This window comes from Hevea brasiliensis, unplaced genomic scaffold (assembly GCF_030052815.1).
Source record: "Hevea brasiliensis isolate MT/VB/25A 57/8 unplaced genomic scaffold, ASM3005281v1 Scaf31, whole genome shotgun sequence".
Lineage (NCBI taxonomy): Eukaryota > Viridiplantae > Streptophyta > Magnoliopsida > Malpighiales > Euphorbiaceae > Hevea > Hevea brasiliensis.
The window spans coordinates 195,848-209,381 of record NW_026614818.1 but is presented as its reverse complement, the minus strand read 5'-3'; the positions used below and the strand labels follow the sequence as shown (position 1 = coordinate 209,381).

The following is a 13,534-nucleotide window of genomic DNA, read 5'->3' as shown; positions in this document are numbered from 1 at the left end:
TGGGGTCAACAGACAAAGATGTAAAGAAAGCCAAATCCTTACTTGAATTATTGCCCAGAAAATTGTGTTCCAAGTTCAGAAATTGGAGACCGTTCAAATCTCCCAGATTGATTGGTACTTGTCCTCTGAAACTGTTGTAAGAGATGTCAAGTATTTCAAGCTGTATAGAAGCATTTGTCAACGAAATTGGAATGCTTCCATGGAAATTGTTTCCGCCGATTTCAAAAATTTGCAGGTTAGGAAGAGTAAGCCCTATATTTGCTGGGAACCTTCCATGCAATTGATTCTATGGAACAGAGAGCTCAGCGATGGATGAGATATTGTTGAGGTTAGAAGGAATTGAACCAAACAGATTATTGGGTCCCATCGCGAGCACGATTATGCTTGTTATTTGCCCCAATTCATTTGGAATATTTCCTTCTATATGATTAAATGATACAGAGAAACGTTGAAGGGACGAAAGGTTTCCAACAGTATGTGGGATCTTTCCCGTGAGGTTGTTTGAAGTGAGGAAAAGTGTCACAAGCTTCTTTGAAGACCCTAGCTCAGCAGGAATTTTCCCCACTAAGCCATTAAAGGCCAAACTCATAATGAGCTCTGAACAAAAGGTGATGTTGATTGGAATTTCTCTTCCCAATGTGTTGTCCGACTGGCTGAGATACCTTAGACGATACAGACGGCCAACTTCTTGGGGAATTTCCCCATAAAATCTGTTGTCAGCGAGGTTGAGGAACCCTAAGAAGGTGAGGTTCCCTGTATATGGAGATGTGGTCCCTGACAAGCTCAGCCCCTGCAGGTTTAGAGACGTAACTCTACGGTGTTTCGAACCACAAGTAACCCCTTGCCATTTGCAGAAGTGGACAGAATCGTTCCATGAGCTCAAAATTCCACGTGGATGGGCTATCTTGGCTCTGAACTCCAAAAGTGAAATACGATCATTCTCATTTCCCATACTATAACTGAGATAAATCTCAGGTTGCAAGCTGAGTATGCTCATAGAAAATAAGAAAATGAGATGAACACGAAGGATTGAAAGCCCAGGTGCCACTGGCCGGACGTGCCATCTCATATAATTTGCTGCCTGGAGTTGACGCACAGATTAAATAACCAGTGTTGTTGGACAAGTAACCTATATATTTATGGATTTTTTTGCATAATATGAAGCTATGTATTTAATAAATAGTCTCATTATGTATTTTATATTTTAAATTAATAATAAATTAAATTTAGATAAAAAAAATTACTTGGAGCAATATGTTGTGCTTTTTTATTAGCAAATTTAAGCATTTTAGAAGTTCAATTAAGAAAATAAAATTTTCAAGGATTTTTTATGGAAAAAATTTGAAGGATTTTTACACCAAATAAATTTAAATAAAGTTGGAGACATATTGTACAATCATATTTGAAATATTTGATAGAATAATCTTTTTAAATTGAAACTTGAGCGTCACGATTATACACCAATGGAATTGTTCTTGGTTTCCTGTAGCTCGGTTTATTTTATGAAAAATAATTTATACATAAAAATTATTTTTATGGAAATTGCTTTTTAAAAATATATTTTTTATAAAAATAGTTTTCATTATTTAGTTACAATATTAAACTAATAGTATATATTTATGTCATTCATGAATAAATAATTTCACATTTTAATAAGATTGTCAAAGTTTGAAAAAGGATGGCTTCCTTCTCTGAAAAAAGAAAGTCAATCTTTCTTAAAAATAAATTTATTTTCCTTTTGACTAAAAAAATATTTTTTATTGATTAATTTTTTGAGTGTCTCAATTACAAGAAAATAAGAAAAATATTTCTAAAAAACAAAACAAAAAGGAGAATTTAAAAGGTAACATTTAATTTACAATTAAAAAGGCAAGTAATGCCTGTAGAAATAAATATCATAAAAGTTATGCTAATTACGTGCTTATAAATAAGTGTTGTAAAACTCATGCATAAGGAATGGTATAGAAGATGGAGCAGAGGATAGAGTTAAGTCATTGTTCAGATTAGAAATTAATTGAAATGTCTAATAATCAAAGAAAAATAATGTTAAAAAATGTATTTATTTAAAATTGAAAATTGATTGAAATATCTAATAATCAAAGAAAAATAAAGTCAGAAAACATGTTAACTTAATTAATATATACCAAAGAATTTGGGGATATCATTCCAGGGTTAATTACAATCATTATTAGGTAAATATTATATGTGGTCAGTCAACTCTATAAATATTGTCATAAAAGTCACTGAATTATAATCTCTTTTATAAAAGTCACTAAACTTTAATTTGATTTCATAAAAATCACTGTGACAAATAATTTAAATGTTTTCAAGTTAACCTGCTAATTTGTCAATTATTTCATTAAATTATCTCATATGAAATTGTCTATTTCATAAAATTACCCCATGTCAAGGTGTATAAATTTGATATTAAAATTTTATAAATTTTTATTCAAAATATAAATTCAAATCCACGATAATTTCAAATACACACCCTTAGAATTTTAGCAAAATAACTTTTGAATATATAGGAAGTCTTCAACGGATTAAGATTGGAGATGAATTGATTGAAAAGCACAAGTCAAGTCATTGTCTTTTATCTCTGAAAATGGACAAAGGTAAATAGAGTGCTTAAGCCACTAAAATCGATGCTATGGTCTTCACGGCCATGCTTGTCTTGATAGAAACAGTCAACCATTGTTATGTCTTTATATACTTCTTATTTTTATGAACCCTTTGGAAAGTGATACTCCCAAACTTTATATTCATTTGGTGTGTAGTGAAAAGCTTGAATTGAATTGAGATTAAGAGTGATAATAGGTAGAATATCCATGAAAATTATTCTATTTAAATTTAAATTTGATTAATATTTTAAATATTTAAATTTGTTCTCAATCCAATTAGAGTATATTATAAACTGAACCCATATCAAATCTAAATATTATTACTTATAACCTATGCAAAAATATTTTTACTTATAATTTATATTTTAAAAATTTAATTATTCTATAACATCTTTAAATTTATTTATTTAATATATAAAATTATAAAAAAGTTTAAGAATATTAGTATAAAAATATATATTTTATATTTAATTAATTTTTTATATAAACAAGTTGTACAGCTAGTACTCAATACATAAAACTCACACTCAACTTGAACCTAATACGGATATTATTTTTTAAATATAAATTCATTTCAAACTCAAATATATACCGTACAAACTCATTCTAATAGAGTTTTGTTAGATTGGTTATTCAAAAATATTCGATATGTTCTCATTCAGAAAGGAATTGTCGCAGCCCATAGACTTAGAATTTCATTTAAATTTGAAATTCAAATTTAAGTTCTATATGACTACGATTTTGCACCTAATTTCTACGATCTACCAAGCTCTTGAATGTTAGGAACAATTTAGAAAAACGTTTGTGGAATATATACAGTAAATCTTCAATGAATTGAGAGAGATAAATTATTGAAAAGAATAAGTCGTATCACTATCTTTTATCTATGCGAAATGGACAAAGAAAAATAGAATAGAGTGTGGAAACCATTAAAATCTATTCCTTAGTTTTCACGGCCATGTTTGTCTTGATAGTAGTAGTCAACTATTATTATTATTATTATTATTATTATTATTATTATTATTATTATTATTTGTCATTTTTGTGAATTCTTTGGTAAGTGATGCTCCCAAACATTATATTCATTGGTGGTTATAAATGTTTTTCAGTAAATATATAAATTGGAAATGATTCAATATATATATAATTTATTAATTGAGTGATACACTATAAAATAATTATATATAATATATATCCCTTTAATTAGGAATATGTCCTTAAAGAATATTTTTAAAAAAATACTCTGATCACTTTTCTTTATAAATAGGATAAGATAAGGATGGAAAGGGGTTCGTCTCCTTCTGACTTACTCTCTCTCTCTTAGCTATATTCTATTATACTGTCACCCATCTAACTTGGGCGTTGGAAGGTCCTCACTAGGGACCAACCTAGTGGACATTTGACCATTTTTCTTTTACTTGCGGGTTCCTTATAGTTGAGACGATAAAAGTGAGATCATATTAGTGAAGTAACAGTTTTAGGTTTTATCATTGAGTTACTCAATCCAAAATTTCTTTAATTGTATGTCGTATGTTTTTTTACCTTAATTATGAAGGAGAAAAAAAAAAAAGAAGATGTCAATCTTAAAATGAGAAAGTGAGAGAAAAGAGTGGAAAAATGAGAATGAGTGAATAAAGAGCAAAGAATGTGAAGTGATGTAGAAGAAATCTAAGCACCCAGATAAAATATACATGAAAATTATTTCATCTGAATTCAAATATGTTCTAAATTAAATTGGATTAAAATGTATCATAAATTTTTCATCTCAAATTAAACTCAATTAAAATTTATCATAAATTATCTGAATTTATTATTACTATTCAAATAATATTCGAATTCATTTAATTTTATATAATTTAATTATAATTTTAAAAATATATTTTTTATTTATAATTTATATTTTAATTTTATAAAATATTTAAATCTTTTTTAAATATAATATATAAAAATTATAAATATTATTATAAAAATATATTTTTTATATTCAAGGTTAACGAATACACAACACATGATATTTTTTTATAAATAAAAAAATATCCCAAAATCCAAATGCATTAATTAATTTTTAATATAAAATATATTAATTTAATAAAACACATTAATTTATTAACATATTAAAATATTATTAAAAATATTCTATAATATTAATTAATTAAAATATAAAATATAATATTTTATAAAATTTATATATTATATTTAATAAATTAATATGTTTTAATAAAAATATTTTTTTAATATATTAATTAATTTTTAATTTTTTTTATATTTTAAGATATATTAATTAATTAATATAAAATTTTTAAAATTATATATATATAAAAAATTAAATCATAAATGCATATAACCAGCACAAAAAGCATTAAAAAAAATACTAAATCAAAATAAAAGGGCGCATTGTAAAGCGAGTAGTCAATAAGTTCTCTCCAGCAAAACACGCAAGGCATTATATTTATATAATTTCACAAAATGACTAATTCTTTTAAAAACTATAATTTATTTTAATATATTTTTTTATTTTTATATATTTCTAAATTTTATCTGATATATAATTATAAGATAATATTTAAAATAGTAGTGCTATTTATTTTTATTATAACTATCATTAAGTTTTAATTTAATTTAATGATATTTGAGTCATTTCTAAAATTATGAAATTAAAATTTAATTAGAGTTAATTATATAAAAATTAATTTTTAATTAAATTTAATATGTTTTAATTATAAAATTATAAAATAATTAAATAACTTTTAAAATTATTTTTAATAAAATTTAAAATTATAGTTTTAAAAATAGAGTAAATCATAATATAAAAGACCCTCTCACAAGCATAATGAATATTGAAGCTAAGAAATCTCACACTATCAAACAAAAAACTCCGTAGAGGAAAAAAAAAGTACTTGATCAAAAAATTTTAGTTTAATATTTTTAGAATTTTACATCAAAAGAAGTAAAAGTTAAAATATAAAAATAAATAAAAAATGAAAATAATTAATATAAATAGTGAATAATGTCATAACAATTACAAAAATACATAGATTGAATAAATATTAATTATTTTAAAATCACATAATTTATCTAAAATAAAATCCATTCTATAAAAATATTGTTGAATTAAACTTTCTAAAATATTATAAAATTCACAATATGCTTCTTATAAATAAAATTGACATCTTAAGTGTATAAGATAAATTTTAACAATCTGAGAGTAATGCTAGCTTTTTGGGCTCTATAATGACTTATAATAAAAATATTAATCATACACATATCCATAACTATCTCAAAAGGGGACCACTTGATATACACTCCAAAAGTCATATGTATATCACTCAAGTTTCATTTTATTTTGAAAAAAATACCTCTAACAGATAAGAGAAGATTTATAGGTGAAAAAAAAAAGAAAAATGTTATTATTCCCTCTTTTCTTAAAAAGAAATTTCACCCCTCCCCCTCTCTTTATTCTTCTTCTATATGCTTAATTTCTTATGACTAAAATTATTGTATTCTTGATAAAATTTTTATTTTTTAAATTTATTTATAAATTATTTATCAAATTATATTTTTTTTCTATTTGTTATGAATTCCAGTTTTATTAAACTTTAATTTCAATTTTAATGAAAATGTTAATTTTTTTATTAAAATTTAATTTAAAATAAAATAAATTTATTTAATTTTCAAACCAGATACTAATTTTCAAAATAATTATCTAATGAAAATCAATATTTTTTCTACTATTTAAATTTATTTTTCAATTTAATAAGAATCTAAATTTAAATTAAAGTTTTATAAAAATTAAATTAAATTAATAATAAATTAATGACAAATAGAAAAATATACATGAATAAATACTTTTATTAATACAAAATTATTAAAAATAAACCAATTGTTAATAAATAATTGTTAAATTTACGATAAAAAAATTAGAAATACGAGAGGAGGAAAAAAAAAAAAAGAAGAGGAGTAAAATAAGAATTTTATGAAAGAAATATTAAAATAATAACTTCTTTTATTTTACCTAAAAACCTTCAATTGATTATTAAAAATTGAAGGATTTTTTTTAAATAAAAATTAAGTGATATTAGTAATACAAATTAAAGTTAATAGATCAAAATGAAATATTTTTTGTTGACCCCATGAGCTTAAAGGAGCATGAATTTTGATGATAACAAAACTCAACTAGAATCAAATTAATATTGTTTTAAGTGTTTTTCTAAGGATAAAGAAAAAGATTTATAGAGTTGACGATGAACTTGTGTTTTAAAAAAAGAATAGCATTCTAAGATAACACAAGATGAATTAAAGACAAAGAAAAAAAAGAAAAAAAAATTATCTTTTAAGCTACATTGAATATCAAAATCAAGGTACATAGTTTAGAAATTAGTTTAAACTTTTAGAATTGCTTGTGAAAATAATTGGGGAGTAGAAGCCAATAATACTTATTTTTAATACCTCAAATTTTTATCCTAAGTTTTCAAAACTTGTTTTGAATTATCAATGGCCTAAAAGTATTTTATTATAATTTGTTCTAAAGTTTTAAAATTTTCAAAGTTATGCAAAAAAGTTTTTCTAGTATGCTAACTGGTTTGTCACTGTTTCTAGTATGCTAACTGGTTTGCTAACTGACTCAACTCTGCACAATATCACAGAAAACGATAAAATAACGGCTATTTACTTGAAATTTGAAATTGTAACGTTTAAATGAGTTCTCAAACTGTCAGAAACTATCTAAGGCAATAAATATATTTATCCTTGGCCATTTTACATTTAATGAAAGTTGTTTTACTGTTCCTAATATTTTAAAGTCATTAAAGCTTTCATTTACCTACTCATCTCTTCTTTATAGATTCTGTTGTATTGAATAAGATTGAGTTTTAAACACTTTCTTAGCATTTATGAAAGGTCATTCAAGTACCTATTGAAACTTGATTGTGAAAAGTGTTTGGAATAACACTCGGTAGAAGTGTGAAACTAATTGTAAAAGTTTTGGTGTGAAAATTTATAAAGGGCTTGTGTCTCTTACCTTTAAAAAGAAAGAATAGTGAAGTGAAAACTCAAAGTGGGATTTTTGGGTGAGTAAATGTATGTTAGTTAGGATTCAATTCTCTCAACCCTTACTCTTTATATTTATGTACTTTGATTTTTTGGTTGAATTATCTTTGCTGAGTTGAGAACTGATACAGTTTACTGTTAACTCTGCTGCAAATTGAGATAATTTATTTACTGTTGAATCTATTGAGATCTGATATAATTTGCTTACTGTTATATCTGCTGTTCATTGATATATTATGTCTACTGCTCTGTTTGCTATGATGTGATTTTATTCAGATTACTGGTATTTTTACTAAGTGCTAATATATCATGTCAGATCAGTATACTTAATGTTTTTAAGCCAATTTTGTATCAACTAATTATTTGAGCACTATCACACACACATTTTATAATAGAAAATTAGGCTGGATTAAGCTATAATTTTTCAAAAGTTTCGAGTAAGAATCGAAAAATTGTTTTAATCCAAGTCATCCCCCTGGACATATTTTGGGACATCATTTTTTTTTAAATTAACATTAATGAGTTTATATTTTTTTAGTTAAAAGAAAATTATATATTTTAAAAAAAAATTCATGACTTTTCTTAAAATAAATAAGTGGACCAAAAATTTCAGATCATCAATTTTTATTATGACAAATATTTATGACAAAGTTTTGCAATGCGTGTGTGTGTATATATAAATATATATATTCAAACAAAGTGTCGTATAAAATGCGAGAGTTTAAATCTTACAAATATATATATAAATCTTACAAATATATATACATATATATTTGTAAGATTTAAACTCTCACATTTTATATGACACTTTGTTTGAATATATATTTATATTACTAGCTAAAATAATTTATATTACCTTAAATTTATGGCATGTCATTATTTCATTATTTTTTTAAAATGCAAACAGTGTATATCAATAAAATTAATTCACTCTTAAATGATATCAATGATCATTATTAAAGTAAAAGAAAAGAAAAACTCAGATTATCAACTAACAGATTTTTATCCGTTATAGATTTTTGCCAATTTATTCCATCCGAAAAAATTAAAAGAACTAAACTTTATAATTTTTTTTTAAAATTAATTATTATTAGATCTAAAATCAAAATTAAAAATAAAAAATATAAAAGAAATTGGGTCTGAAATGAGTCTAAAATAAGGTCAAGATAAAGTCTAAATTGATAGATTCAATTCCATTTAATTTTTTATTTTCTATCTAATTTGCTTTATTTCAGTTTTTTCTACTATAAATTTTGGTTTATTTGATTTTTTGATTTTTTAAACTGAACCCATCAATACTTGCCCATGGTATAGACAGAGATCTTCCATTTTTCTCTACATTAGACCCGACCAAAAGTTGATTCAGAATTGAAATTGGAGCAGTTTAATCCAAAATCAAAATTAAACAAAATCGAATTGAAAAAAACATCTTTGCATTGGATCAAAATTAGCTGGTTTGGTTCCAGGCAAAACAGAATTAAAACAAAAAAAGAAAAATTTTAAAAATATCAAATTGAAACCAAATTCAATCAAAATCTTTGGGGAGTCCTGCGATTTGGATTCGCCACAACTTTGAATCAACGCCTGACCGCTCTAATATTGTTTTTTTTTTTAAAGACTAGACCTGAGAGAATGCAAACTTTCGGGTCAATCTCCCATCTTTTAGATGTTGGGCTTCCAGTCTCTTTAGGCTCCAGCTTTAATGCCAAAATGGCTAACGTTGATTTTAAATGGGCCTCTATTTTTTGCCCATGGTGTTGCCACATTCCCACCTGACGCGAAACAACACGTTCCAACACTCTCCCATGTGAGATGAGATAATCTTACCCTCAAACTGGTAATTCATTTCCAAGAAATTTGTTTTCACTTCCTTTTCTGAAGGGAATGAAAATTTTGTTTTCACCAACAACATAATCATAACAAAAGAAATAACACACTTGGTGACAGTTATTGATTTACACATTCTGATTTTTAAATTTAGTTGAAAGAAAATATTAGAAAATCCTCGGACAGTGCACGAGGTAGAACTTGAGGTTTATTTGCTGCAGATTGATGTTCATATAACACTTATTCTTGAAATTCAGTGAGATCCAAAAGCTGATGTTAGTGGGGGCCTACATGCTTGAATGCCATAGCTTATTCCTCTGCAATATCCAAATGATCAAAGTAGTCTTTTGGCTAAGCAAATATGAAGATAGGATAGGATTCATCAATCAGAATGTGTGTGAAAAAAAAAAAAAAAAACTCATACCTAATTGTGGTTTACAATTTGCCGTTCTGTGTGAGTCCTTGCACGAAGAAAGGCCTCTGTAATAATGTTTAATTTTCTTGTGACATCGGTCATATTCATTCGATCTCCTGGTAGTTCTACCGAGCATGCGAGTCCTATTTTGAGGACTGATACAATCCATTTTTGCACATCGCATCCCTCCAGTCTTAAATTTTCAATCTTGAAATTACATTCTTGGATCTCTGTTTGACCATCATCACTCTCATTGTCTTCAACAATTTCTTCTGCTCCGACGTCTCCTGTTGCAATAAGTTTGTGATCTAGAACCTGAATTACCTGCCCAGGTAGCTTAGTCCTAACATAGTTTTTTAGATTCAAAAAATATGTTATCACTTCATCAATTGGTCTCCGTCCTGTGATAATCTCCAACAAAATTATTCCAAAGCTATACACATCCCCATATGTTGTTGGCTCGCCACCTATTCCATATTCTGCAAGGCAAACACGCGCAATTCCATTCTTATTATATACATGACTAATGTAGTTATTTGATAAATAAAAGTATAGAAGATTTTTACCGGAGGCACATAGCCGATTGTTCCCTTTATCCCAATGGAGCTCGTTTGGTCACGAGAAGAGTTGCTTGAGGTTTTGGAAAGAAGCCTTGCTAATCCGAAATCACCAACATGAGCGATCATGTCATTGTCAAGCGAGAATATTGCTTGGCTTCAGGATCGCGATGAATGATTGGTGTTTCACAAAGGTCATGAAGGTAATGCAATGCGATGACAAATCAATGGCGACCAAGCCTTTGAAGAAGGTTTAAATTCCTTGGTAGCTACTACTATCTTCATTTGGATGCAACCACATTTCTAAACTTCCATTCACCATGAAATCAAGCACAAAAGCTTTGAAGTCATTGCCTTTAAAATCAATGCTTGAGCAAGATGTCAAGATCTTCACCGATTTGGTGCACGATGTTCCGCAATGCTCGCAGACAAAGAATGAAGCTTTTGGATGCTCCATGTTGATGAAGGTTGAGTACCTTCACAAAGAACTATCCTTTCACCATGTAGATCAAGACTTCCTCTATATCTGAGCCAAAAGTACCTTGTCCAATTAAGTTTTCAAGAGAATCGAGTTGCTTGGTGAAGCTCCTTATGGGAAATTCAAGGAGCTTATCCAAACAAAAGGGACTGGATGATGGATTCTTTCTTGATTTTCGCCAAAGACAAAACCCTTAAAGATGTTATCGCCATGGAAAGCACAATTGAACTGATAATCTGTTGCAAGGATAATGGCAAGAGGAGAATTTTTGTGTTTCTTTCGCTTGATGGGGCATCTGGTAGCTGCAGATTACGGGATATCTCCACAAAGATTTTTGTTTCCAACAAGTGAAACTGCCGTTGTATTGCTGAACACTCCATATCTTCGTACTTCAACCTCAAGATTATTGAAGGAAAGATTCACATAAATCAAAAAAGGGAGCTTCTGTAGCTCCTTCGGAATGTTTCCGGACAAATTGTTTCTTGATAGGTCTAGATGTTGGAGACCTCTCAATGAAGCCAAGGTTGAGGGAATTGATCCTTGGAGAAAGTTGCCCTGCATGTTAAGGTTTTCCAGCATCAAGCAATCCCCTATTGTCTCAGGAATTTCCCCATACAGTTTGTTTTGTGACACGTCCAGCGCATTAATATTTTTCAGTTTATGGATTTCTTGGGGTAGGGGACCTGTCAATGTATTGTGTGATAAGTTGAGAATTGTTGATAAAGAGGAAAGACCAATGATCTCCGGGGGTATGAAGCCAATAAGGAAATTGTTTGAAATATCTAGAGCTTGCAGGTTTTGGCAGTTTGCAATACTACTTGTTATGTTTCCTTGTAATTTGTTTTCACCTAAATGTAGTTCATATAGCTGGCTGAGGTTGCCTAAGGATGGCGGGATTTGTCCAGATAATAGGTTTGTATGCAAATACAGTTTTTGCAACTTTCTAAGCTTCCCAAAAGAAATTGGTATGGTACCAGAAAAATGGTTTTCCTCCAAGCCTAATGCATACAAATTCACCAGATTCCCAACCTCCGATGGAAGTCTTCCAGATATTCGATTGCCTCCAGCCCCTAATAGGCTCAGTTTGGTTGACAAATTGGCTAGGGCTGCAGGTAATACACCGCCAAAATTATTTTTAGCAAAAGATAGAATTTCTAGATTGCTGCAATTTGACAAAGATGTTATAAAACTCAAATCTTTACTTGTGTCACTGCCCAGAAAATTGAATTCGAAATTCACCTGCTGCAGATCCCTTAAATCTCCAAAATTTTTTGGAACTTGTCCTGTGAAAAAGTTGCCAGAGATGTCAAATATTTCAAGCAGAGAAGCATTGGTGAATGAACTTGGAATAGTTCCATAAAACTGGTTTCCACCAATGTAGAAATCTTGCAGATTTCGAAGAGTGAGGCCTATGTTCGCTGGAAGACTCCCTTTCAACTGATTATCTGGCACCGAAAGGACATTGATAGATGAGATATTGTACAGGGCGACAGGGATTGTACCTATTAGATTATTTACTCCAACCGAGAAGAAAGTTAAGCCTGTCAATTGCCCCAACTTGTTTGGAATATTTCCAGCCAGATTATTGACAGCTACAGATAAATGTTTAAAGGACGAAAGGTTTCCAAATGAATGTGGGATCTCCCCTGTGAGATTATTTCCGTAGAGGTCAAGTGACACAAGCTTTTTCAAAGAGCCAAGTTCATCGAGAATTTTACCCACAAATCTATTTCTAGCCAATATCAGGATTCGGAGCTCTGAGCAGTAGGTGATGTTAAGTGGAATTTCACCTCCCAATCTGTTATCTGTCAGGTTGAGGTGTCTCAGTCGGGACAAGCGGCCAACTTCTTGAGGAATTTCACCATGGAAGCTGTTGTTGCGAAGATTGAGGAACCTTAAGAAGGTGAGGTTCCCTATAAACGGAGAAATGGTTCCAGACAAGCTCAGCCCGTACAGGTTTAGAGATGTAACTCTGTGGTGTTTTCGGCCGCAAGTAATCCCCTGCCATTTGCAGAAGTTGACAGAATCATTCCAGGAGCTGAAGACGTCATGTGGATCATTGCCTATCTTGGATTTGAATTCCAGGAGTGCAAGTCGATCAGTTTCATTTCCCAAATTCCTGAGACAATCGGTAGGTGGTTGCAAGCATAGTAAACTTGTATAGAATAACAAAATGACCTGAAAATGATGGATTGAAGGCCAAAGGGTCGTTAAACGTGTTATTCGAAGTTCCATTTCTATTGTGTTTATGCAAATTCATGTGCTTACTGGGTGAACCAGTATTCTTTTGTAGTATATATATTAGTCTTTCCGTCAACGAATTCTATGGAAGTATTCCAGTTTCATTGACCGTAGATTGGAATTAGAACGTGCAATTGCAATTTCCATCAGAATTGGAATTGAGGATTCCAATTTTATTTCCATCTCTGGACGGCAATTAGGTTAAAGATTTTAATTTAAAGATGGTTTGTTTCATTGCTGAATTTTATAAAATTTTGAAAACAATATCAAACACATAAATAAAAACAAATAAAATAATAAAAATTAAAAAGTTAGTTGTTTAAGAGAAGAAAATGGCAGCAATTGTTCA

At 28.7% G+C, this 13,534-nt stretch overlaps 1 protein-coding gene across 1 annotated transcript; it reads right to left on the bottom strand.

Annotated features, from left to right (window-relative positions):
• Positions 1-9,803: 9,803 nt before the first annotated feature.
• Positions 9,804-13,179, bottom strand: LOC131177012 (LRR receptor-like serine/threonine-protein kinase EFR). Its single transcript, XM_058142023.1, has 4 exons — positions 11,258-13,179; positions 10,861-10,992; positions 9,934-10,432; positions 9,804-9,845 (listed from the first exon to the last, which is right to left on the bottom strand). The coding sequence occupies exons 1-4, from the start codon at positions 13,177-13,179 to the stop codon at positions 9,804-9,806; spliced, it is 2,595 nt and encodes an 864-aa protein (XP_057998006.1).
• Positions 13,180-13,534: the final 355 nt, after the last annotated feature.